Source organism: Rhyacophila brunnea, unplaced genomic scaffold (assembly GCF_057557595.1).
Source record: "Rhyacophila brunnea isolate RB1 unplaced genomic scaffold, BYU_Rbru_1.0 scaffold_23, whole genome shotgun sequence".
Classification (NCBI taxonomy): domain Eukaryota; kingdom Metazoa; phylum Arthropoda; class Insecta; order Trichoptera; family Rhyacophilidae; genus Rhyacophila; species Rhyacophila brunnea.
This window is the reverse complement of record NW_028232893.1, coordinates 1,947,434-1,971,232: the sequence shown is the minus strand read 5'-3', so window position 1 is coordinate 1,971,232 and position 23,799 is coordinate 1,947,434. Positions and strand designations below refer to the sequence as shown.

The 23,799-nt window shown below is 35.3% G+C and overlaps 1 protein-coding gene across 1 annotated transcript; it reads right to left on the bottom strand.

The window, feature by feature from the left end:
- Positions 1–1,610: 1,610 nt before the first annotated feature.
- On the bottom strand, positions 1,611–17,557 carry LOC147069340 (GATOR complex protein NPRL2-like). Its single transcript, XM_085950268.1, has 7 exons — positions 17,333–17,557; positions 14,061–14,152; positions 13,316–13,472; positions 10,350–10,470; positions 6,558–6,688; positions 3,644–3,754; positions 1,611–2,542 (listed from the first exon to the last, which is right to left on the bottom strand). The coding sequence occupies exons 1-7, from the start codon at positions 17,432–17,434 to the stop codon at positions 2,099–2,101; spliced, it is 1,158 nt and encodes a 385-aa protein (XP_085806394.1). The 5' UTR covers positions 17,435–17,557; the 3' UTR covers positions 1,611–2,098.
- Between the last annotated feature and the right edge of the window lie 6,242 nt (positions 17,558–23,799).

The following is a 23,799-nucleotide window of genomic DNA, read 5'->3' as shown; positions in this document are numbered from 1 at the left end:
CTGTGCGGCGTCCAATCTCCCGGAGGCCAGTTGGGTCGGCGTCGAATTGGGTCGGCGTCCAATTGGGCCGGCGTCCGATTGTACCGGCGGCCAATTACCGGAGGCCAATCGGCGGAGGCCAGTTCGCGGTGCCAAATCGTCCTAGACCCGGCTCGTGGTAACGTTGACAGTCAAACAAAAAAGGTTGGGAATCACTGAATTCTAAGCTATTAAATAAACAAATAAATTATCATAGACACATAAAATCAGACTAAAATATGCTCAATAAATAATATTTCGATTGACAAAAAATATGCTTAAAAGTTTTATATGTACGTAAGTAAAAATAGAACATTGACACTTTACCCACCACTATCGCCAATGTAAGCGTTACGGGCCGCACGCTACACTGTGGCGCATTTAGACACGTGTATCTTGTTATTCTAAAAAAATTATTCGGTATGCAATGTTTACTAGATTATCAACGTTGGTTGAATTGAATACATAATCGAAAAATGAATTATTCATGATTAGAGTTCATTTTAGAAATTCATTTTATTTAGTTTTATGTACACGGAAAAATTACAATATGTGTGGGTATCAGTGGCGAAGGGTGGAGGTAGGCTGTTAAGATTCGCTATAAATAGTGCACACTAAACTTTGTTAGTCATATGTATTTGTTTTTATTGAACTAAGACTACAATTTTCAGATGGTGTTAGTTAGTTTTTAAAAATCAATTAAACCCTGCCTAAACGAAACCATAATAGATTTGGTCGAATTTGGGCGATACGACAAAATTGTGCAGACTTTTTCATTCATAGTTATTTGTTTTCGTTGGATTAAAAATACATATTACACATATTGTTGGTTCATTTTATTAATTTATTAAGCCCTGCGTAAACCAAACTATAATAAATAATAAATATTATTCTATCTATAAAATACTCAAAGTTATGTATGATTTAATTGCATAATTTTAGATATTTTATAGATATACATGTATTTTTTGACTATTATCTATTATGGCTTGGTTTCTCAGGGTTTAATTGAATTTTAAAATCTAACCAACACTATCTGTAAATTGTAGTCTTATTTCAATGAAAACAAATATGTATGTCTGAAAAAGTTTAATGTGCACTATTTATGGCGGATCTTAACAGCCTACCTCCACCCTTCGCCACTGATGGGCATACACCTTGTAATAAATCGAACTTCACAGGCGCATGGAGAGACATTTGGCGCAGTGTTTATATGTATGCCAGATGTACCAATATTTTTTTAGTATGGTCGTAAATGACATTTCAAAGACGTAATGCGAATGAACAAAGTGTCATTCGTTCCATGAATAAATATTTGTTATTTTTGTTTTAAGGTAATTACAGTGATAACTATATTATTTGGTAGATTAGTGTCGTTGAAAATTTGAGTATATCAATGGTTGAAAAGTTATATATATATTAGTATATAGTTAGTTATATATATAAAGTGATCTGGCTTTGTGTAATTTTCGCGGTAGGTAAAGTGTTCTTGTATAATGTAAAATGAGAACCAAAAATAAGATTATCCATAATCGGGATAATTTCCGAAATAAGTAAAATATCATCATTTCTTCCAGTATATTAATATTTTTGAGATTTCTCAGGCATGCAGGTCTTTGAATAAGAACGGCAACACTTCAATGATGTTATTTTAGGAATACCCTTAGAGTTTATATTATTTCTACGATACAATTCTTTTTTAGATCTGTTGAAGGTGGAAATAGAACCATATACACAAGAGCATCGAGTCGCGTCGTTTTCGAATTGCGTCATTAAAATATTTTGTACTCGAGTTGCGTAAAATGAAATTTGAAATATACATTCATAAACTTTGGTGTAGAAACAAGTGCGTGCCTGCACGTCAATGGTGTCTAACTTGTTAAGTTTCCTCAAGCACCCAATGTATCATCATCAAATTTTCCAAAAAAACCATATTTCACAGTTTGGTTATGTATTAAATTGCGTCTGTATGAGCAGTTGGTAACATGTTGGTAAAGTGTACCGTTTTTATTCCAGTACTTGCCACATGCCTGTGATCGTATACGAATTAATCATAATACCTAACATGACCTGAAAAAACCTATCTCCAAACAATTGTAACGTCCGGATCATCCTCGATAATCTGTTCCAACTGCGGCAGATCGATGTTGGCAACGCAGCAAATCCTATCGACGCAAAGCGCTCCCGTAAACAACGACCTCAAACCATACTCCTTACCGACGCCCATAAACACAGGATACTTCCTCAGACATTTTAACAGTTTGTGCAGAAGCCCAAAGATTATCAGCTTCCGTGAGTCGATGCTGGAGGCGTTGGGAGCGTAACGGACACAGACAGACTTGAGGGTGCTGCCCTGCATGAGGCCGCAGTACATCTGGAGGACTCTGCGGATGCTGGGGAGGATGGGGCCCGTAGATACGAAACGGAGGCACTCCCGCTGCAACGCCACGTCTTTGAATAGGCGCGATAGACCCGGCGTGCTACGGTACATGTTGCTGAACTTTAGGATAGGAACTAGAGACACCTGTAAGACATAAAATATAGGTATTTATTTAATTTATTAATGAAACTAATTGAGAGAAGATAGAGAAATGAACAATTAATAGTTTAACTGGCCATTTTTATTTGTTAGTATTGAAATCTCCATGAGTGTTGAGTTTTTACACTGTTAGCCGGCTGAGACGTTGCATTTTCATTACTGTCGAATATACAAATGATCCAATAGTCTTTTATTAATCCTAAAAAGATTTAAATTGAGGGATGACGACTGTTGTCCATGTGACGGCAACACATCTCAAACTGTGTGGCATGTCATCAACGACTGCCCTATACTAGAAAGGGAGCGATGGACTCTCAGGACTCGATGTAGACAACATAATCACGAAATTGACCTCCAAAAGCCTCACGAAGCACTAAGCAATAGAACAACACAAGAACACTACACAAAATATTTAATCCTGGCCATAAAGAAAATTAAAGATATAAATGGAGGCACCTAATTAGCCCCACATCAATGCAACTAACCCACCCAACCACCTTGTACGAAAAAGCAAGGGTATGGTTATTATTTAAAAAAAAAAAAAATAGTCTTTTATTATCTAACGAAACATAAAGTTCCCCCAAAGGTGTGCATGTGTACTTCCATACACTTTGTCCACACAAATGTTGTATAAATGCCTAAATACACTAAACAATGACCAATATTTTATTACACTTTCTTTCACGGCATCATAATACGAGTTCATTTATGTACGCCAAAAACTAGTGAATGTGCACATAATTTTTTCTATAAAATTTACTGCTTAAATGAGTTTAGAATCCTCATACACAATAGAAATAATAGAAGGAATGTGCCCGGCAATGCCCATTACGTTATTGTTGAAACTGTGTAATCGTGTGTAATAATTATTCACTAAAATTATCAGATATTCACATGTTATTTTTAAATGTACTTTTGGATGCAGAGCATGGACCTACATACATAATAGATTGAGTGAGTAAAAATCTGTTAAGAAACCTCCCTGTGAGGTGGTCAAAATCTTCATCGGATTGTAGAGCCATATTTACAATATCAGAATCATTAAGCTACTTGTGGACAACCTTACGATAATAAGAAGATACTTACAACACCGTAATAGGCCAGGTTCTGTATACACGCCTTCACAAGTGAGATTTCCACGTCTGCCTCAGCTGATATCTTGGAGACGTGGTTGAATCCGTCAATATAAGGCAGGACCTGAAGAGGAAAGCAGAATATTGTGGTTTTATAATTAGGATATGTCACATAGAATTGAGGCTTTTGAGATGTGGCTGTATCAAAATTCCATGGACTGACAGGGTGATAAATGTGGCTTCCTTAAACGAATTGAAAATTATCGAGAAGTTGTGTAGTATCGAAACCAGAAAACTACAGTACTCGGCCACATTATGAGAACACAAAAGTACAGTATTTCCCAACATGTTATTAGCGGTAAATAAGTAATCCAATCCCGAGCCACATTTTTGATCCCGGTATTTCAGGATTACAATTTGACGATCCCGGGATTGGCATTTTTTCGATAGTTAATATTAAATTTTTATATATACAAAAAACATTTATAAAATCGGTAAAAATAAATCTAGCATAATTAAATTTATACTATTTATTGTTAATATTGTGTACGTTCAATCTTGGAAATACATAGGTTTAATAGAGTAAATAATATTGTACGAGGGTGGGTCAATAAGTCCTTAGAAAAGCCGACAGGTGGCGCGACTAGTACTGTAAGCGGTTTGTTTTCATGCAGCGGCACTACCGATTCAGTATGCTGCGAAATTTCAATCAGATTGGTCGGGTTGTTGTGTGTTTCTCGTACATTTAAAAAAAAAATTTGCTTGTGGAAAATGGAAAAATGGAAAATGGAGAAAATTGAGTTTAGAGCTGTTATTAAACATTTTAATATAAAAGGGTTAACAGCAAAGGAAATAAAAAATGAGTTGGATTTAGTTCACGGCATATCTGCTCCTTCACTTGCAACTATTTATAACTGGTTAAATGAATTTAAACGTGGTCGTACATCAACAAAGGATGAACCACGCTCAGGACGTCCTGTAGAGGTGACTACACCAGAAATGATCAATAAAATCCACGATATGGTGTTAAGTGACCGAAGATTAAAGTTGAGTGAGATAATTGAGGTTACAGGGATCTCAAAAGGTAGCGTCATTTCTATTTTACATGACAAATTGGGCATGAAAAAAATTTCTGCAAGATGGGTGCCGCGTTTGCTCACAGTCGACAATAAACGCAATAGGGTGGTGGCCTCTAAAGCCCTGTTGTCGCTCATGCAACGCAATCCGGATGAATTTTTTCGTCGCTTTGTGACTGTAGATGAAACATGGATACACCACTATACTTCCGAGACGAAAGAACAGTCAAAGCAGTGGATTGCGAAAGGCGAACCATGTCCAAAGAAGGCGAAAACCGTAAAATCAGCTGGTAAGGTTATGGCTACTGTATTTTGGGATGCACGTGGAATTATTTTCGTTGACTATTTGGAAAAAGGAAAAACAATAACAGGGGATTATTATGCATCCTTATTGGACCAGCTAAAAAACAAAATTGAAGAAAAACGGCCTCATTTAAACAGGAAAAAAATCCTCTTTCATCAGGACAATGCCCGTGTTCACACATGTTTACGATCAATGGCTAAAATTGAAGAATTGAAGTTCGAATTGGTCGACCAACCACCGTATTCGCCAGATTTAGCCCCCAGTGACTTTTTCCTTTTCCCAAACTTAAAAAAATGACTAAGTGGACAACGTTTTTTTTCAAATGAAGAAGTCATCGATCGGACAAATGCTTATTTTGAGGACCTTCCGAAAACTTATTTTTGAGAAACGTCTAACCAAGTGTATTGAGCTCCAAGGAGATTATGTTGAGAAATAAAAAAAAAATACAAAAATAAAAACTGTTTTAATGCTTTTTTCTAAGGAATTATTGACCCACCCTCGTAATATAAATAATAATGTGAAAGTAAAACAGTTTTATTTATTTATTTATGAAAATATAACAAATACAATTAATACAAGTTCAATTAAAATAAAAAATAACAATAATTGTGTTGACAATAAATAAAATAAAAAAAATTATAGATTTAATTAAAGGCAGCAAAAAATGGTTATTTATTACAGTGGCTCTCCAGAATAGCATTTTCTGGTAGAAATGTCTAACTAAATGTTTCTTGATTAATTTATTCTATTTCTCAAATTGGATTCTCGCGGATGTTACCAGAATCGTACATATTATGTGGATTTTTTAATTTATGTTAAATTATTTAAAAATCTAAGCGACTTTCATTTATAAATTTTCGTAGAATCAATATTGTGTTTAGTGTTTACATTTATTATATGAGATTTCTGTTTCTGATAGTAAAGACTTAATGAATGGGTTAGCGAGATTAAAAATAGTAAAGTAAATCATGTTTTATGGCCTTTCCGTTTCATAAATCTAATTAGTCAGCCAAATAAGAAACTGTCGTAAAAAGTATGAGATCTTGGTGGAATCACTTTGTTAAAAGTGCGAAGCATTGTTTTTTTCCAATCTTTCTTATTTTTATTAATTTCTGTGAAAAAATAAAATGAATTGGCAACACATGGGTAATAAATTAAACTTCATTCAAACTCAGTTTATTTCTAATGTAGTTATATGTTATTAAAAGTATTTTCCTGTTATATTTTCGTTTTTATTTTATTTTCCATAAATTGATAAAAAAAATCAATCCCGAAAGTTTCGGGATTATGTTTACCAATCCCGGGATTCATAGGTATCGAAAATAGTTCGGGATCCCGGGATTGGAATCCCTAGCGGTAAATATAGCAGTGGTCAATACTGCATTTCGTGGATTATTAACCTCTGTGATTGGTGTGGAAGTGCAACTCCATTGAATTGTTCTTGTTAGCAAACAGGAAAGCGAAGATCGCCATGATGTCGGCTGATCTCCAATAGGGGATGGCACAAGAAGATGATGATTTAAATACATTCAGTTTTAATCACTAACTTGTGTTGTCGTCAAGTCCCAATCTGGATCAGGTGCCGGTGGTTTGAGAAAGACTGGAACTTCGTGGTCCCTGACGGCAGGAGCTTCCCTGAACACTTCCACCACTTTCAGATGCATCATAGTCTCACCTTCTGCAAAGAAACATTGCAATATATTTTCTTCTTTCTTATTTATATCGATCACTTAGGGCCAAGACACGCAGCATTGCAAATCAACGCAGACAGTAATCAATACAGTTTGTGACAATTTGCTGGAAATGTTTAGCTCTGTCGGGGTTGTGAAACCTAGCTAAATATTCAAGATAGCCGTACGAGTGAAATATATTCCACAACCGGCTTGTTTGTGTATTCCTTATTGGAATACACACAATCATCAAATTGACCAACAGCTTCGCAGAACTTCATCATCATATGTCGGTACCAATGGTTTTCTGAATAAACCATGTGGGGACCTCGTAATGTCAACATAAAAATAATATGTTAATATGTAGTGAATATTTTAAACATAGCCTTCAAAAAGTGACCCAACAAATTTATTTACCTTATTTGAAATTCAGATCATTAGAGATTTATTTGAAAACACTATAATATGACACATATCTCATTATGATGAATTTTGAATCGAATTCATTTGTTATTCAGATTTTATCAGAAAATAATTACAAGACTAGCTGAGCCAGCTGGCTCTCGCCAGTCTGTCTCGCTAGGTCTTGCAGACAGCTTTTCGTCATGATGACATGGTGTTGGATTTTAATATAATTTTAAAGTATGTATATATGGCGACATAGTTTTCCCTTCGGGATGGATTTTCATTCACGTCAGACAGTTTGATATTTCGCTGATTTGTCAGTTTTACGATTTGCATGTCGTCACTGCCAATACAAATTTGGAGTCATATGCGTAGTCTATTCTAGAGTCTGGTCTTCACAATATCATCTGACACCACTGCATGCTGCTAGGCCTAGCAGAACAGCTGGCAATCGCCGATTGCTACCAATGACATTTTAATTTTAATACAATATATGTGTAGGTATGTGCATTTAAATATGATAAATAATTATACATCTCATTCATTCGAATATACAGCAATATTATGTGATTATCATAAAAACCGATCCAATATATCCAAATATTAATCTCTTTCGGGACCCATTTGCATAATAAAAAAAGGTTAGCAGCACATTGTTTTGTTTCATTGTCTATAAAAAATAAATGCTTGCAGCCATAGAATAATATTTAAAAAATCTAATTTTGAATTCAAAATAAACCTTAACAAATATAGTTTCCCAGTGCGGGACATTCATATTGAGACAAATGTTGATAAATAATAAAGCAATACATATTATATCTGAGAGGAATAGACCAATTCTGATAAGAATAGGAATTTATAACACCTAAAAACGTGGAATCAGCTTAAAGTGGCCTTCATCCAGCAGTGGATTGATACAGGTTGATGACGATAATGACGATATAAATGGGTAGGTATATAAAATCACAAATTTAAAAAAAAAGGCAGTTTATATGACTGAGAAGAGTAGAATTAGGTTGGGATAACCTTCATCCAGCAGTGGGTTGATCTTGGTTGATGATGATAATGACGATATTATGAATGGGTAAATATAATATCAGCAATTTTGATAAATATATAAATTCATATGACCGACAGAAATACAAACAACTTAGAGAGGCCTTCATCCACCAGTGGATTGATTCAGGCTCATGACAATAATGGCAATATAAATAGATATAATATAATATAACCGATTTTGATGAATACAGCAATTCATATGACATAAAGGAGTAGAATCAGGCTAGGGAGGCATTTATCCAGCAGTGGATTGGTTCAGGTCGATAATGATAAGGACGATATAAATAGGTATAATATCACAAATTCGTTAAATCTATAGTAGTAGAATCAGGTTGCGGAACCCTTCATACAGCAGTGGATTGATCGTGGTTGATGATGATGGCGATATGAATATGTAGATATTTATAATATCCCCGATTTTGATACATACAGCATTTCATTTGACAGAAAGGAGTATAATCAGGCTATGGGAGGCCTTTATCCAGCAGTGGATTGGTTCAGGTCGATGATGATAAGGATGATAGAAATAGGTATAATATCACAAATTCGTTAAACCGATAGTAGTAGAATCACGTTGCGGAACCTTTCATCCAGCAGTGGATTGATGATTATGATGAAATTCAAGACTGTCAAGAATACAATCAACGTAGAGAGGCCATTATCCAGCAGTGGATTTATTGAGGCTCGAGATAATAATGACATTATAATAATATAGATAGGTAGATAGTATAATATTACTGATTTTGATAAATATAATAATTCATGTGTAAGTAAGTAGAATAAGGCTGAGGAGGCCTTCATCCAGCCATGGATAGGTCCAGATTGATGATGCTAAGGATGATAAAAATAGTTAGATATTATACAATATCACAAATTTTGTTAACTATAACAATTCGTATTAATTTCTTTCATTGTTTGCAATGGCAACTTAATATGACTATATTATAATATATGGAAATTAGTAGCCTACGTAATTATTCAATTAAAAAGAGCGCATGAACAGCCACAAAGAAGTATTAAAAAAAAAAAAACAAATTTGGAATACAATTACGTTATCTATGGAATAATTGCATATCATCATACCATATAATCAATAAAATTCTCTATGATTATTAATTAATAGAAAACTCATCTTACAATAAAAATGTCTTGTTTGAAATTGATTATTTAATATGCTAATAGAAATGTCACATTTTTTCGATTATTTCTGCAAATTCTAAATTTGAATTCTGATACGTCAAATGAACTTGTTTATATCACAAAAGAAAACAATTGAAATTCAATCATCTATTATTTCAGTTTGACAGATAAATAGCAGTGACATGGTTTTAGATTATATTTTCGTAGTAATTAGTGAGGAAATATGTATTTATTTCTTGTTCGTACGCCAATGTGCCGCTTACAGATTTGAATAGTTTTATGGAATATTAATTGAGATATTTTGCAATATTGATTATATAGAAAGAATTAAGCGACATTATAATCGATTTGCGGTAGACGAAAGGCAAGATGCGAAAATGTATGGTGACGGATATAAAACGCGATTTAAAAATGATTTTATCTGTGATTGTGTCGAGTTTTATCAGATTGTGCCCAATTCAAATGGAAGTAGATTCGGGACTCCAAAAATTGAAGTGAATTCCTTTAATAATCAACAAAGTGGTATTTAAATAAAAAAGTTGACGTATTTTCCAAAATCTCTTAGGATAATAATATATAGGAGATAAAAAGAACTTTTTATATACGTTTTTAAATTTTCTGTTGAATTATTATGCTCAATATGCTCAAACTTGTACTTGATATGAAGTAAATAAAAAACAAACAAATATAGAATACTGAAATGTCATTTAGACATTTCATTTTGATTTCCATAGTAACGCACATATATATTAATAATTTAGTTGCTAGGACCACCGCTTAGCAACCAATAATAGTCTTTTACTTTTTACGGATTTTTCTGAAATAATTTTCCATACAAAACAGAATTAGCTGAAAATGAATTCAATTCTGCTTAAAGATGGCTAAAAGTATTAAAAGAATGCATTGGCATCGTGTTCTGATATATTCTAAAAGTTTCAAATGTCCAGCTAGTCGGGAAGTTAGTTAAAAATCGATTGCAAGATTTGTACTGGACAAACAAGAATACGAGCTAATAACAACGTCGTAAGATGGGATGTTTATAACAATAAATGTAAGTTGACTTACCAACGATGGATGCTTTCCTGTGAGTGTTCAGGTCATGCAGAAGATGAGCCAAGAGTGTCGGCAGCTTGGAACGCCCCACCGCAGCGTCGGAAAGAAATCGGCTTTCCTCTTCCAATATTGTCTGTTGATAAATTAACAACAATAGATTATAATATTAATATATATGTCATTATTAATAGTCTCGGGTACCCTACATGGAAAACCCTTAACAGACTGAGAATCATGGTAGGGCGCACTCGAGACAACATGGTGAAGTGGGGATTCTCCGATGACCAAACCTGCGAGTGCGGTGAAATGCAAAGCATGGAGCACCTTTTGTCATGCAAGGCTTGCCCAGTAAGCTGCAATTTCGACGAGATCCTACAAGCCGAGGAAAATGGTGTTGCCTTCGCCATCTTCTGTAGCGATACATTGTAGCTATTGAAGTCCCGACACGGCGAAGAAGAATACATTTTTACGAGGACACGTGGTCAGCCATTCAAGATTTACAATGGAAAGTTAAGTGACGTGTTAGAATAGCTCTGCAGGAATAAATAGATCGATAACTATAATGCCAAGGTTGAACACAAGAGTGTCAAAACTATATAATATGTACTTAATCGGTTTTAATTAGGTTTGTGAAGGTCCAGACACTGAACTCAGTGACGTCCCGTGGGGGTAGGCAGATTGAGCGTCGCTTGGGGGCGGCAGTTACTCGAAGGGCGGCAAATTGGGGAGGATCATTAGGTGTAAGTATATAGAAATAGGTATCTAAATTTAGTAATAACGGAAATATCTTTCCATTAAAAGATTGACCTCACTGGTTAGAAACAAAATGTACCTATTAATTAACATAAAAGGCTTAACAGGCCTGATTTTTTTGTCGGGTTTCGCGATGTCTAGTTAGTTACTTGTCCTTGGACGTCACGTCCTCGATGACTAGCAATGATAGGTGCATATTTGCGAATTATAGGTAGTGACCTATATAATTTATCCAAATATTTTTGCCAGTCATTCGCGAGTTTTGAAAGATGTCAGGTGTATATTTAAATGTACCTGAAGCCGTGGACACGCAATATTGTAAGTTGAAGCATGGCATTTAAGTTAGATTTAGTGGTATATATTTTTTTTATAATGTATCCATACGACACATTTCTTAGATATTGGAGTCATGAAAGGATGATAAAAAATTCTGTATAAAAAATGGGGCGGCATTTTGGCGCTGCTTAGGGGCAGCATTTTGTCTCGGAACGTCACTGACTGAACTAGATGGCATCACAGTTGGTAAAGTCCAGACGAGGTCAGGCGAATAACTCCATATTGTTTCCTGCCGTTACTAGTACATAGCAAGTATGTATTACTATTTAAAACATTAAACAAATTAAAACGAAGGTTTGTTTTCCGAAAATCAAATTCAAATAGAGCAGCTGCGTCAATAACACGTCCCGAATACATTTCATAACATTAACATAATGCTATTGCTCGTGTACATAAGAATAAGCGACACATTGTAAATCTACGAAACATTTAAATGTTTTTTTTTTGTTTTCAGTGATCTTGCATTGAGCAGAGGAGAAAAGGAACGCGAAACAAAAGATATATTTTTTTATTTCACGAATAATTCACAAGATTTAAAAATGTAACAGTCTTAATTGAATATATATGAGGCGCCGAGTGCCAAAGGAGCTCAAGCGCCAACTTTACGATTTTTGAGATTTGAATGTAGGTTTTTTCTATAAATCGATATGTATCATGCCACAAAGTCTTATCGCTCAAATAATTATGGATATTTTACAATAAAGATTTATTTTCTGTGGCATAATTGTTTTGGTCGTTATGTCGGCACGCCACAGAAGCTTATCCGCCATTATTCTATGGAGAGCGCGAGACCAAAACAGCTGTCAGATTTGTCTTATTGAATATACGTTCTCAACAGTGAAAAAAACTAAAAATGAGCTCAAGAAGGATTAGAAAAATAGTTTCGTTGTGTGTTAAACCTGTAAACGAGGAAAATCACGGTATGTTTAACATGTTTTATCCGTTTTTCTTTCACATACGCTGTTGTTTAAAATATTTTAGATTACTTTTGAAATATGGTTGTTAACGTCATTTTAGTAATTATGTCCACTAAACTTTTACTTCCATGAAGGAAAATAACTCTTATTTCTAATTTCATCTTGTTTTATATCCAATTACGATTGATATACACTAAAAAGAGTATTTAAAAAATCTCCCGAATCCTTGAGAAGAAATGATAGTGTTAAATTTGAATAATGATTTTGTTATTTTGGCCAGTTTGGAGTAACGATTTGATTTAGTATTATTAATAATATTGGGTATATAGACGGTTATTACAAAAAAAAACAATCCAAAGGCTTTGAAATCATTGCTGTAATGGCAAAAACGTATTTAATATTATAAGGAAAATTTTATGCCAAACAAACTTATGTAACAATCATAACAAATTTGACCATTTTTTCAGTGTTTATTTGGCATAATAAAATTTGTTTATATCAAAATGTTTTTTTATTGCTCTCCAAACCCTTACATTAAAACATTTTTTTAAAATGATTTATTTTTTTAAATTAATGCCATTATTTGAGTTTGAAAATGTTAATGCCACAGAAGCTTATGCAACAAAAAAAAGTATCAAGTGCCACCTTTTTTCATTTTTCTATATGCCAAAGGGGCTCAAACACCATTTTTTTTGGAATCCAATAGATATTTTTCATTAAATATTATTGCAAATAATACTTTGATTTTTTTAAATTTGCTTTGCTTAGAAAATATTCAAGTTTAAAATTTAAAAAAGAAATTCACTGAAAACTTGTCGGCCATTTTGTAGCACTTTTGTTAAATGGTGCTTGAGCTCCTTTGGCGCTCGGCGCCTCATATATATAATTTAGAAATTACGAAATGATCAAAAACAAACGCCAACGATTTCGACAAATTTATATATTTTTTAAATAATCAATTTTAATATTTACCAGATGCTCAGCTAGCTTCTTCACTACAGGCTCGTATTGGACAGTCCGGGCCCAGGTGTCGCAGACGAAGCAAAGGTTGAACATGTAAGCGTTGCGCTCATACCGCGCATGCTCTATCCGCACTGGAAAACCGATGATCTTGTGGCCCAGGGCGTTTCTGAAATGACCACATCAATCAGTGATGGGGATATTTATACGGATGAAGTAAGTAATATTAACGGTAATTAACTATATTCCGTGTCAGTTGTACATTTTCCATGTGCATAGTGTCAGAAGATGCCGAAACGCGAAACCCGGGTCGCAAAAAATTCTTTGGCCATATCCGCCCCTTAGTTGGAGCATATGGACACCACGCGGTGCCTCCAAGAATCCCTGTTGATCGCCAGTCTTCTTGCTTCGTTCCAGGTCAAACCAGCATCCCGTAGCTCCGACGTATACACTCTATAGATAGTATTTAACGGCCTTCCAGGACGCCGGAATCCGGTTGGATTGAAGAACAGGCAAGCCAGGTTGAGGCACTCTTCTGGCATCCGCAACATGTGGCCGAGCCAGGTCCAACGTCACCTCTTCACTCTCAGCGTACTGAGAGGCTGCTTTGTGCAAACAATTACTCAAATGAAAAAGTAAAAAACATAATTCAATTTCGAAATGAAATTTAAATTATTATTCAGGTTTTTGACAAAATGGGCATACGGATATGTCAGAGGATGACACTGATCTATTTGACATAGTAAATTTGACTTACATTGTCATAAGGCATCGTTGGAGAGGCGGTTTTGGAATGATGTACACATTTATAGCGTCAAATATCTCTTTGGTCACATAGTCTTCAGGAAACTGGAAACATAAAGATGCATACACACTATTTAAAGATATTTATAGACGAAGCTTCATTGTCAAGTGTCAGTCAAAATCGCAGTACCTACAGTAAAACCTTGGATAGTGAAAAATTTACTCTGCGAGTGTTTTATAAAGACGTAACCGGAACAAAATACGCTCGAAATCCAACGTTTTATTGTACGTTGTTTGTAATCCACCCACAATCAATTTTTTACTACAGTAGTCTCTCAGTAATCTGCCATCCCAAAAACCAGACAAGTGTCCAATTAGTGAAAGCGGCGGATTATAGTGCATACATAAAAAATATGCTAAAAAATAAAACAGGTATTTCGTAAAAATAGTAATAATAGTGTACTAGCAAATTACGGTTTTATTTATAATCAAATCGAGTATTTACTAAATTATACATCCTTATAAACTAAGTTTATTAACTAAATATTAAACAGTAAATCACTTGACACAACCAGTTGTTCAGTGAGGCAGATATTATTGAATGGCTTAGAATTCCTGGGTTCGATGAACGTACGTTTTATGAAGGAGAAGTTTCCAAAATAAACCCGTCTCATCTGCGTTGTATACTTGTACGCGGCGGACTACTGAATTTCACAATCGAATACCGGCGAATTATAGAGCTTGATTTTGTGCTTTCAACTAGTAAAAATAACGGTGGATTATAGTAGTTGTCGGATAATCGATCGGCGGATTTCTGAGAGTGTGCTGTACATGTTTTCTTCGAAATCATGATTTGAAAATACATAATTTTGAAATCTCAGTGACATACCCATTAGAAAACTTCTAGATTTTTTGTAGACCGAATAGGATTCGAATATACTTACAGGTTTCACTTACTGGTGCTCTTAACCAAATACGTTCTCTTTATACTCTGATACCCGGTTACGCGCTACTGCATTTTTACACACTGCACGGCGAATCGTCATCTGCTCGCGAGACAGACTATTTGAGAATTGTTTTTATACACAGCACTATAAGCTTTCCGATCCTTTTTGTTTGAAAGAATTACGTCAAATGAATAAAAAGATATTATTTTTTTTCAAAATATATTCACAAATTCGATTATGTGACATAAATGAAAGCAATAAACATTTTCAATTTTGTTGTATTAGTGCCGCAGATGACCGCATGACCTTTTATAACTTTCTTTTAAGACCAAACCCAACCTAACCTAACCCTTCTTCTTCTTTGATGGCGCTACAGCTCAAGTCGAGCCCTGGTCTCCTCCACTGCCGTCCTCCAGCCGGAACGGTCCTCCGCACGTCTTTTCCAGTTCCTGATTTTTAGCAGCTGGTTGGCATCTTTTGTAGTGTTCGTGTGTTCCATGTACCAAAATTCAAGTCCATGATTCCTTTGCGAGGTCGTCGTGGAGATGTTGTCAGTTTCCGAGGCTTTGGTTGAGAATTCGTAACAGTTGGGTTTTTATAAGGAGAGCTATTTCTTCCTTCTCCGTTAGTCCTGACCACACCTTCCACCAGGAGGGTAACCTAACCTAACCCTTCTACCCCAACCTAATCAAACCTAACCTAATCTTAGTGTGTGATAATGATCCATTAAAATGTATGAAAATATTAAATTTGAGATTATTGGATCGAAAAGCATGTTCGCCGACAGAAAGGGGTATTTAATATAATTGTCTAGATGGGATAAAATCAACCTAAAATGAATGCATAACCATTCCAACTCGCGTTTAAAATATTTTAGAAGGGAGTTCTTTGAAACAACCTATTTAAATTATTTATTACTTGTATAGATTAATGTACACATCATATTTTAGTACGTTGACGAAAATAATGTGTCATAAATGTGTCTATATAAATAATAAATAATTTAAACACCTAGGATGTTTCAAAAAACACTTTTGTAAAATATATGTAAGTTAGAATAGTTCTGCATTCAGCTGACGAATTGTTTCCACCAAAAAAAAGTGAGATAATATGGTCATGCGGTCATCTGCGGCACCAAATACTAGAGGTGAGTTGGAAATACTGTCATCAGTTTGTGTACTCAAGTTTCGGATGAAACTACCCATACTCGGTATGTGTGGCCCAATAAACTTATTCCAAAAAACTTGTGATGATATCATCGCGAGTCGCTGTTCTGTGCACTCGCTAGTTGGTAGAATTTCAACACTATTGACATTAAATGCGCGCGGACGAAATAGCACTTGAATAAAGGTATATTTTAATTTATTAGTCTATTGCGTTCAAATGTTTGAATAATAGGTCATATATTTTGTGTCGCAGCACAGTGGTGAGATAACGCACAGGCTTAGGCTTGTTATACGACCGCTCAAAACATGTTTAAAATTTAAAAAAAATCACTGTTATTCATTTTTGTTAACAAGAATATTGTAATCTAACAGAAAAACAACTCATAAATTTAAAATGTGTTTAAAATTTTATAATAAATGGGACTTTTCAGCAAGCGGAGCTCAGCGTATTTTTAGCGATTCTATTGAAGCCGAGTTACAGTCTGAGTTCCCTGAGACGATACGTATTTCAAATACTAATATGGAGTTGGTTTTAGTTTCAGTTGAGTATGAAACTTTTGTCGCATACGCACGCCAAACGCTCTATATAGTATTCCAAATACTAGTAAGTATTTTGGAACAAGTTTCTATACTAAGTATTTTTTTATACTTGTAGTAAGTATACTTAGTCTTCAAAATCGACCAGTTTTCCCATCTCTACCAAATACCATATAACCAAATTTGTAATAGCCAAATAAGATTTAAAAATAAATGATACAATATTTATTATGTCAATGACAGTGGTCAATGTTTACAAAATAGGAACTTTAATTGTTTGAAATCGTAAGTTATCAAATCGCATAATGATCATAATATGACGGTGTATTTTCGTCCTTCGATGCTGTAATCGCAATTTCCTGTGGTGGATAACGTAATTTTCCTTGTATTGTGACTCACACATTCCGGGAATTGAGGTAAGTCGATAGGTACGACATATTTCGAAAAAATTAACAGAAAAAATGAAAATATAACTTGAAGTCTTCTAATACGCACGTGGAAAAGAATGAAAGTAATACCGCAGACGAGCCGTTTATAGAACACACACTTTTTATTGACATTCTGGGTCAGCTAATCTGAGGAAATGGCAAAATAAACCGTAAAACATTGCCGGTATGGTGTAATTGTTTAATTACCTGACATGTTATCTTGGGGCCAGCTACTGGATCGAATTCGCACAGAAATATACACCTTATCGGTCCCTCTCGGCCGCAGCCTTCGTAGAACCGCGTCTCCATCTGGTTAAGTTTGTGCAATAAATTGTTTCGATTTCGCTTATTCTTTGTTTACTTGCCAATCTAGATCTTGCCATTTGTCATTTTTACGACTTGGATAGTTTTGGATTGCCATATGATTTGCGATCATAGACAATTATGGAATTCTATTCTACTCGAGAAAAACTATTTTCCCATTTTATTTTAAATTGAGGAATACGAAATATATAAAGTTATTTTTATCACCCACATTTATAGGTTTTTGCTATCGAGGAACATAATTATTATTGTAGACAAGTTTACTAAAAATATTACTACAAGATAGGTATTTAAAATTTTAAAAAATTGGTGTGTGTACTTATGTAACAAAACAAAAACAAAACTTGTGATAAACTAGATTCTTTGACTAGCTCTTAATTATCTCGCTTATTGGGACGCCGTTGGTTTATTTCTATACACTTTAACTTATATAATGGTTTCTCGTTGTTTTTATTTTTAAAGTACCTACCAACTGTCACTCTGACGTTTAATAGTTTGTTTACGTAAGGAATTGCAAATGGCCGACAATAATAAATTCGCTGCCTAGGCAACGAAACAATTCTAAACAATAATATTATACTGTATAATCGTCACGATTTCAGTATCATACTGTGGCGTAAAGGTAGTGCGTTCGGATGATAACCGAACAATCGGTGGTCTGAATCCAATCGAGTGCATTTCGTGTGAAAAAATAAATTAAGTACTTATGTGTTAAAATATGTCACACGCCAAAAATACACACTGATCTGATTTCTCAAACGCGCCAAAAGAAGTATAACTTCAAAAATTGTATTAAGTAATATAATTATTAAAAAAATATTTGGATTAGTTAATCGAAATATGGATGTCAAATCAGAGATTGGACGGTGCTTTAATCTCTGAGTTAAATTGTTGTAGATTACTAATGGTTTAATCCAATGACTATCCGAAAAACTACTCTTGCCCGTTAAAATTTTTACGACAGAGCTAATTTGTCAGACCCCAAAACCCTCATAAACATATTTAAGTATCTAGTTACTAAAATACAGTGGTTTCCAAACTTTATGTTACTACGCCTCCCTTTAAAAAAAAACTAATCTTGGCACCTCCCCCCCTTATTTCATTAAATAATACAGACACACTTTTAAATAGTCAACAATGTAGGTAGTGAGAACCCCGGGGTTCCAGCGGCTAGCTCAGGAGTCCATCGAACCCCGGATTCACAAAAAAAATAATTATTTAAACGGTTGGAGTGTAAATAAAACACAGTCCTTCGTGCTCGTAACGTGATATTGTTTATATTTTACATTTTCTTAATTTTTAGTTTTACAAATTATATTTGGGATTTTTACAGTTGTAGTCGTCAGGTCCGTACCTATCGGAAAGGGGACGCTTACTGCCTTTTCTTTTCTTTTTTCAAATCTCGCGTACCTACGCCGTCCAACAAAAAGGACTCTCGTGATTGGCCAAATTTTATCGCCTGATTTTGATTTGACGAATCACGAGGACCACCTCGGCGCAGGCGCGCAGGGATTTTTACGTTGCCGGCAAGCGCGGCAAAATTTATTATATTTAAATACTTATATTTAGTCTTAAAATTATCTCTTTCATACATCATCATTTATACATTTTAAATTAAAAAAATTACTTACGTGGTTGAGCAAGGAATCAGATTAGATGTTTTATGAAGCCGTTTCTAGAGGTCAGGGTTACGTTTCGACTTAAGCTACTAAATGATTATTTTACACCGGGAGAAGCCCGCCTGTAACAGGGGTGTATCAATTCGCCCCATCTGGATTAAAGTCGAAAGGTACGCCCTGATCTCATCGGCCACCCATCCAATTCCTTGTTCATCCGTTAAGTACATGGCATGATAAACAGTTTATAAAAGAATTCAACTACAATCTAACTATTCTAACATAAAACTCTATACTTTAGCTCTATTTTTATTATTTTCTATATTTATTTTGGATTATTATTTTCAGCTCAAAGCAATGCTTTCGCGATACTTTTGAATAGGTCAGAGTTTGATTTAATTTCAGTGTAGTACATTTATTTTGTGTTACTTTGTTTTAATTAGGTTTTCTTGTTATTTTATTCGTTTTTATTAGTCAGCGGAGGGGTCGCGGAGCTATAGTCTTTGACTCTTGGGCTGTCCAGTTTTTTGTATTCCGAGAGGCTACATTTGTAGACGTTTAGCCCTCGTTCGGAATTATAGTTTCGTGTTACGTTTTTCTTCTTCTGGTGCAATAGGAGCGTACCTCGTTTGGCGTCGTCTGCCTTTGCAACCAGGGCGTGGTAGTGGCGTTACTATTGAGCCAGGCTCGTTCCGAGCAGCGGATATCTTTCTGTGGAAAGTTTTCCACTGATCTGCTGGTCTCTGGAGTATCACCTCATAGATGGACAGGCACTGTGTCTCCATCTGTTCCTATTACTGCGGGCAAGGCATCGTATAGCGGTACAACGGCCAGGCTCGTTGACGGCGGCACGGCTCTCCCACAGGTAATAGGATGGATGTTTACAATAAGTATCCTTTTCCCTTTCTTTTTTTTTTTTATAGATGGTTACACTTCGGAAGTACCTCTTGTTGTTTCACGATATCTTTCAGGCGTCACGTCCCTAGTCTCTCCATGAACCTGCGCGAGAAAGGAGAGTGCGCACTCTCCACTCCATCAAGCTTTGGTATCATGAATTTTCGGCTACGCTGCCTTTGGATGCGCTTACTTCGAGAGGTGGCTCCCTTTGTGCTTCCAAATTGTCTTCATCTGTATTTATTCTTTTTCTTTCTTTAGTAATTTATTCGTTCATTAGACTTCCTGTACTTTAAATTTATTCGAATTTACTTTATTAATTACTCCTACCCCATACATTAAATAGCTACTAATTTTATATAAAATCTTCCCATTGTACTTATGGTACTTACTATCACTTTTAATATTTTACCCTAATACCCATAATTATTTTGCAACATTGTATTGACTGTATAAATCACATTGATATTAAAAATTGAAATATTCCACCCTCTCATTATATTTATTTCTGAATCAGTACACTTAAAACTGTGTAATTAACTTTATTTTTAGTGAAACCCATTTTATTAAAAAAAAAATTGTTGTTTCGTTTTACGCGCCCGACATCCTATTCCAAAGGCGCGCCGCGCCGATTTACGGTGCCTCTCACGTTTTATTATTATTATTATTTTTTTTATTATTGAAACCCCGTTGAGAAATTTACGGCTTATTGACGCATTTTTTTTTTTTTTTTTTTTTTATCACAAGCATACAATCTCTACTTTCATCCTTTTATACCTAATTTTAACTTATTATTAAAATTTAACATAACAACTAACACTTTGTCGAGTGACGCCTTATTATTCCCGTTCCGTTTTCGCTGTGTTAAATTTACGATTGGTAATTTGTAAAGAAATAATAGGGACGGTAGTGTACTATTTTCCTCGTTTCTCTTTGGATTCAAATTATTAACACGGCGTAACTTTGAAACAGGTTTCGCGCTACTGTAGAATATCCTCTTTCCCGTTTATAAAATTGTTTGCGATTTTCAATGTTAATGTTTTCGAATTCATTCATATTTACTTTATTTGAACGGAAAGAATTGGCGTCACTTTGCGAAGCGTTATTTTTAAAACTAGAATGTACATTTTTCTTACTAACGAACTTAAGATTATAGGGCTCAGAAAGTGGGTCCTTAATTAACTTTTTATCCGTAATTAGAAGAATTTCCGGATATTTACGATTATTATCTTCACTTTTAACTACACTGTTTACACTGAAACTTCCAACAGCAACTCGGCGTTCACCCTTGACTAGAGGGTTGGCGACTGGTCCTGCTTCATCTCCTCGTGGTCGAGCCTGCGCCCGTACAGCTTCTTCGATTCATCTCAGCTTGCGCGCCTTCTCAGCCCTCTTGTGAGGCTCCCTAGCCTCGCGTTTCCTTTTTCTCTCCTCACCGAACATCCCGTGGTCGACTAGGGTACACAATGTTAGTGATACCCTAGGAAAATCGGCATTTTGCTCGCCGTTTTTCGTCGTGAGTGGGCCGTGGCCTCTACGAGCCCTCCTCGCTGGATACCGTCGATGATGTGTCTGGTCTCCATAGGTGGGATTTGTGCAGCCATTCGTCGTACTGGAGACGCGCTGGTGCTACGGTCTCCAGCACGACGCTAGGCGCGGTCAGCTCCGTATGTGGACTGTCTTCGAACACCAGAGGGCCCTCCCGGTTTGATGTTGGAGACAGCACTTCTTCTTCGATAAGGGTTACGTCGGAGTCCGCTTTTTAGTTAACCATTTCTTGGTTGTTCCGGCTCCTGGATCGTAAACTTTTATTTAGCGTTCGCGGGCGTAAATTTTATTTCGCGGGTTCGGAAGAATCCATGCGATTCTTCGAGCCTCATGTTGCTTGGGCGCCATTGAGATCCCCGGGGTTCCAGCGGCTAGCTCAGGAGTCCATCGAACCCCGGATTCACAAAAAAAATAATTATTTAAACGGTTGGAGTGTAAATAAAACACAGTCCTTCGTGCTCGTAACGTGATATTGTTTATATTTTACATTTTCTTAATTTTTAGTTTTACAAATTATATTTGGGATTTTTACAGTTGTAGTCGTCAGGTCCGTACCTATCGGAAAGGGGACGCTTACTGCCTTTTCTTTTCTTTTTTCAAATCTCGCGTACCTACGCCGTCCAACAAAAAGGACTCTCGTGATTGGCCAAATTTTATCGCCTGATTTTGATTTGACGAATCACGAGGACCACCTCGGCGCAGGCGCGCAGGGATTTTTACGTTGCCGGCAAGCGCGGCAAAATTTATTATATTTAAATACTTATATTTAGTCTTAAAATTATCTCTTTCATACATCATCATTTATACATTTTAAATTAAAAAAATTACTTACGTGGTTGAGCAAGGAATCAGATTAGATGTTTTATGAAGCCGTTTCTAGAGGTCAGGGTTACGTTTCGACTTAAGCTACTAAATGATTATTTTACACCGGGAGAAGCCCGCCTGTAACAGGGGTGTATCAATTGGTACTAATACAAAAATGAAAAAAAAAATAAACAAGGTTTTACTAAGTACCTACTTATAGATTCATTTTTAAATTAATTTGTTTTTCATGCGATGAATGTGCTTGTTTATTAGCACAATCAATTTTAATAGGTAGTAGTCAATCAAAATTATTTATCATCGTTCATTGACAAATGGATTCTATCATGGGCTCCACATTCTGAAGTGGGCCCCGAGATCAGGGTCTTTCAACCACAAATTTAAAATATTTAATAGCCCTGAAACAGAACAGCGCCGCAAGCGACTTTTTTACTATTAATAAAATAATGGGTACTGTTCAGTCATCAGGAATACAGCGGAAAACACATTTTGAAAATACCCGATATAGGTACTGGATTATTTGTTAGTTTGGGTTAGGTTAGGTTAACCTAACAAATAATCCAGTTTATCGGCTATTTTCAAAATGTGTTTTCCGCTGTATTCCTGATAACCGAACAGTACCAAATAATGTTAAAAATGCATTATGAAACTAACTAAGAACTCAGTAAATAGATTTTTGTTTGCTTCAATATATATCTGGCGTAGAAATAATTTTAATGTGGATACATGGCGAACTTATTTTTTTTGTAATTTTAATTTCCAAAGCTCCAAATTTTTATGAATGCCTTCACTTTGTCTTTTTAAATCAGCGAATGCATTAGTGGTCCTTGCATTGATTTGAGGGTGGAAGGAGTCCGCAGATTAGTGAAATGTGTAAATAGCAGTTAAGACAGTTAAGAAAACCTAAAGATTACAACATTTTAATAATCACAATATTTTAATATATTTTATTTAATGTTTTAATAATCAGCAAAAACGCGGCCGTGCGAACTGACATATGATCGTATTCCACCGGCCAAAGAAATACTTACGTGTCGGATGTCATTTGTCGCATCACAGGAATGAACGAGTAAACAGTGCATTCCTGTCTTTGTGTCGTGAGAAATCCATTGTTGAATTGATAACGTTTGTACCTTAATCAAATTTCGCAGACAAAATTCCAGGAAGCGATCCGCAGTGTGAGAACGTAAACAGCAATAACTTACCCACGGATAGCATTTCCTTTGTCTACTTTCAATATAAAAACAGACGTGGCAATCCAACAAGAAATCAGTACCTTAAATTCGCTCGTCTTAATAACACGCCGCTCGCCTCAACGTTAAAATAACTTTTATCACAAACACTATCGTCGTAATCTAATTTATAAACTTTGTATTATACAAACTGTAAATTGAATTTGTAATTTGTATTAAGGGATAATAAATTTGGGGAATTACTTTTATACGCATCAAAACCTTCTGATTCTATTCA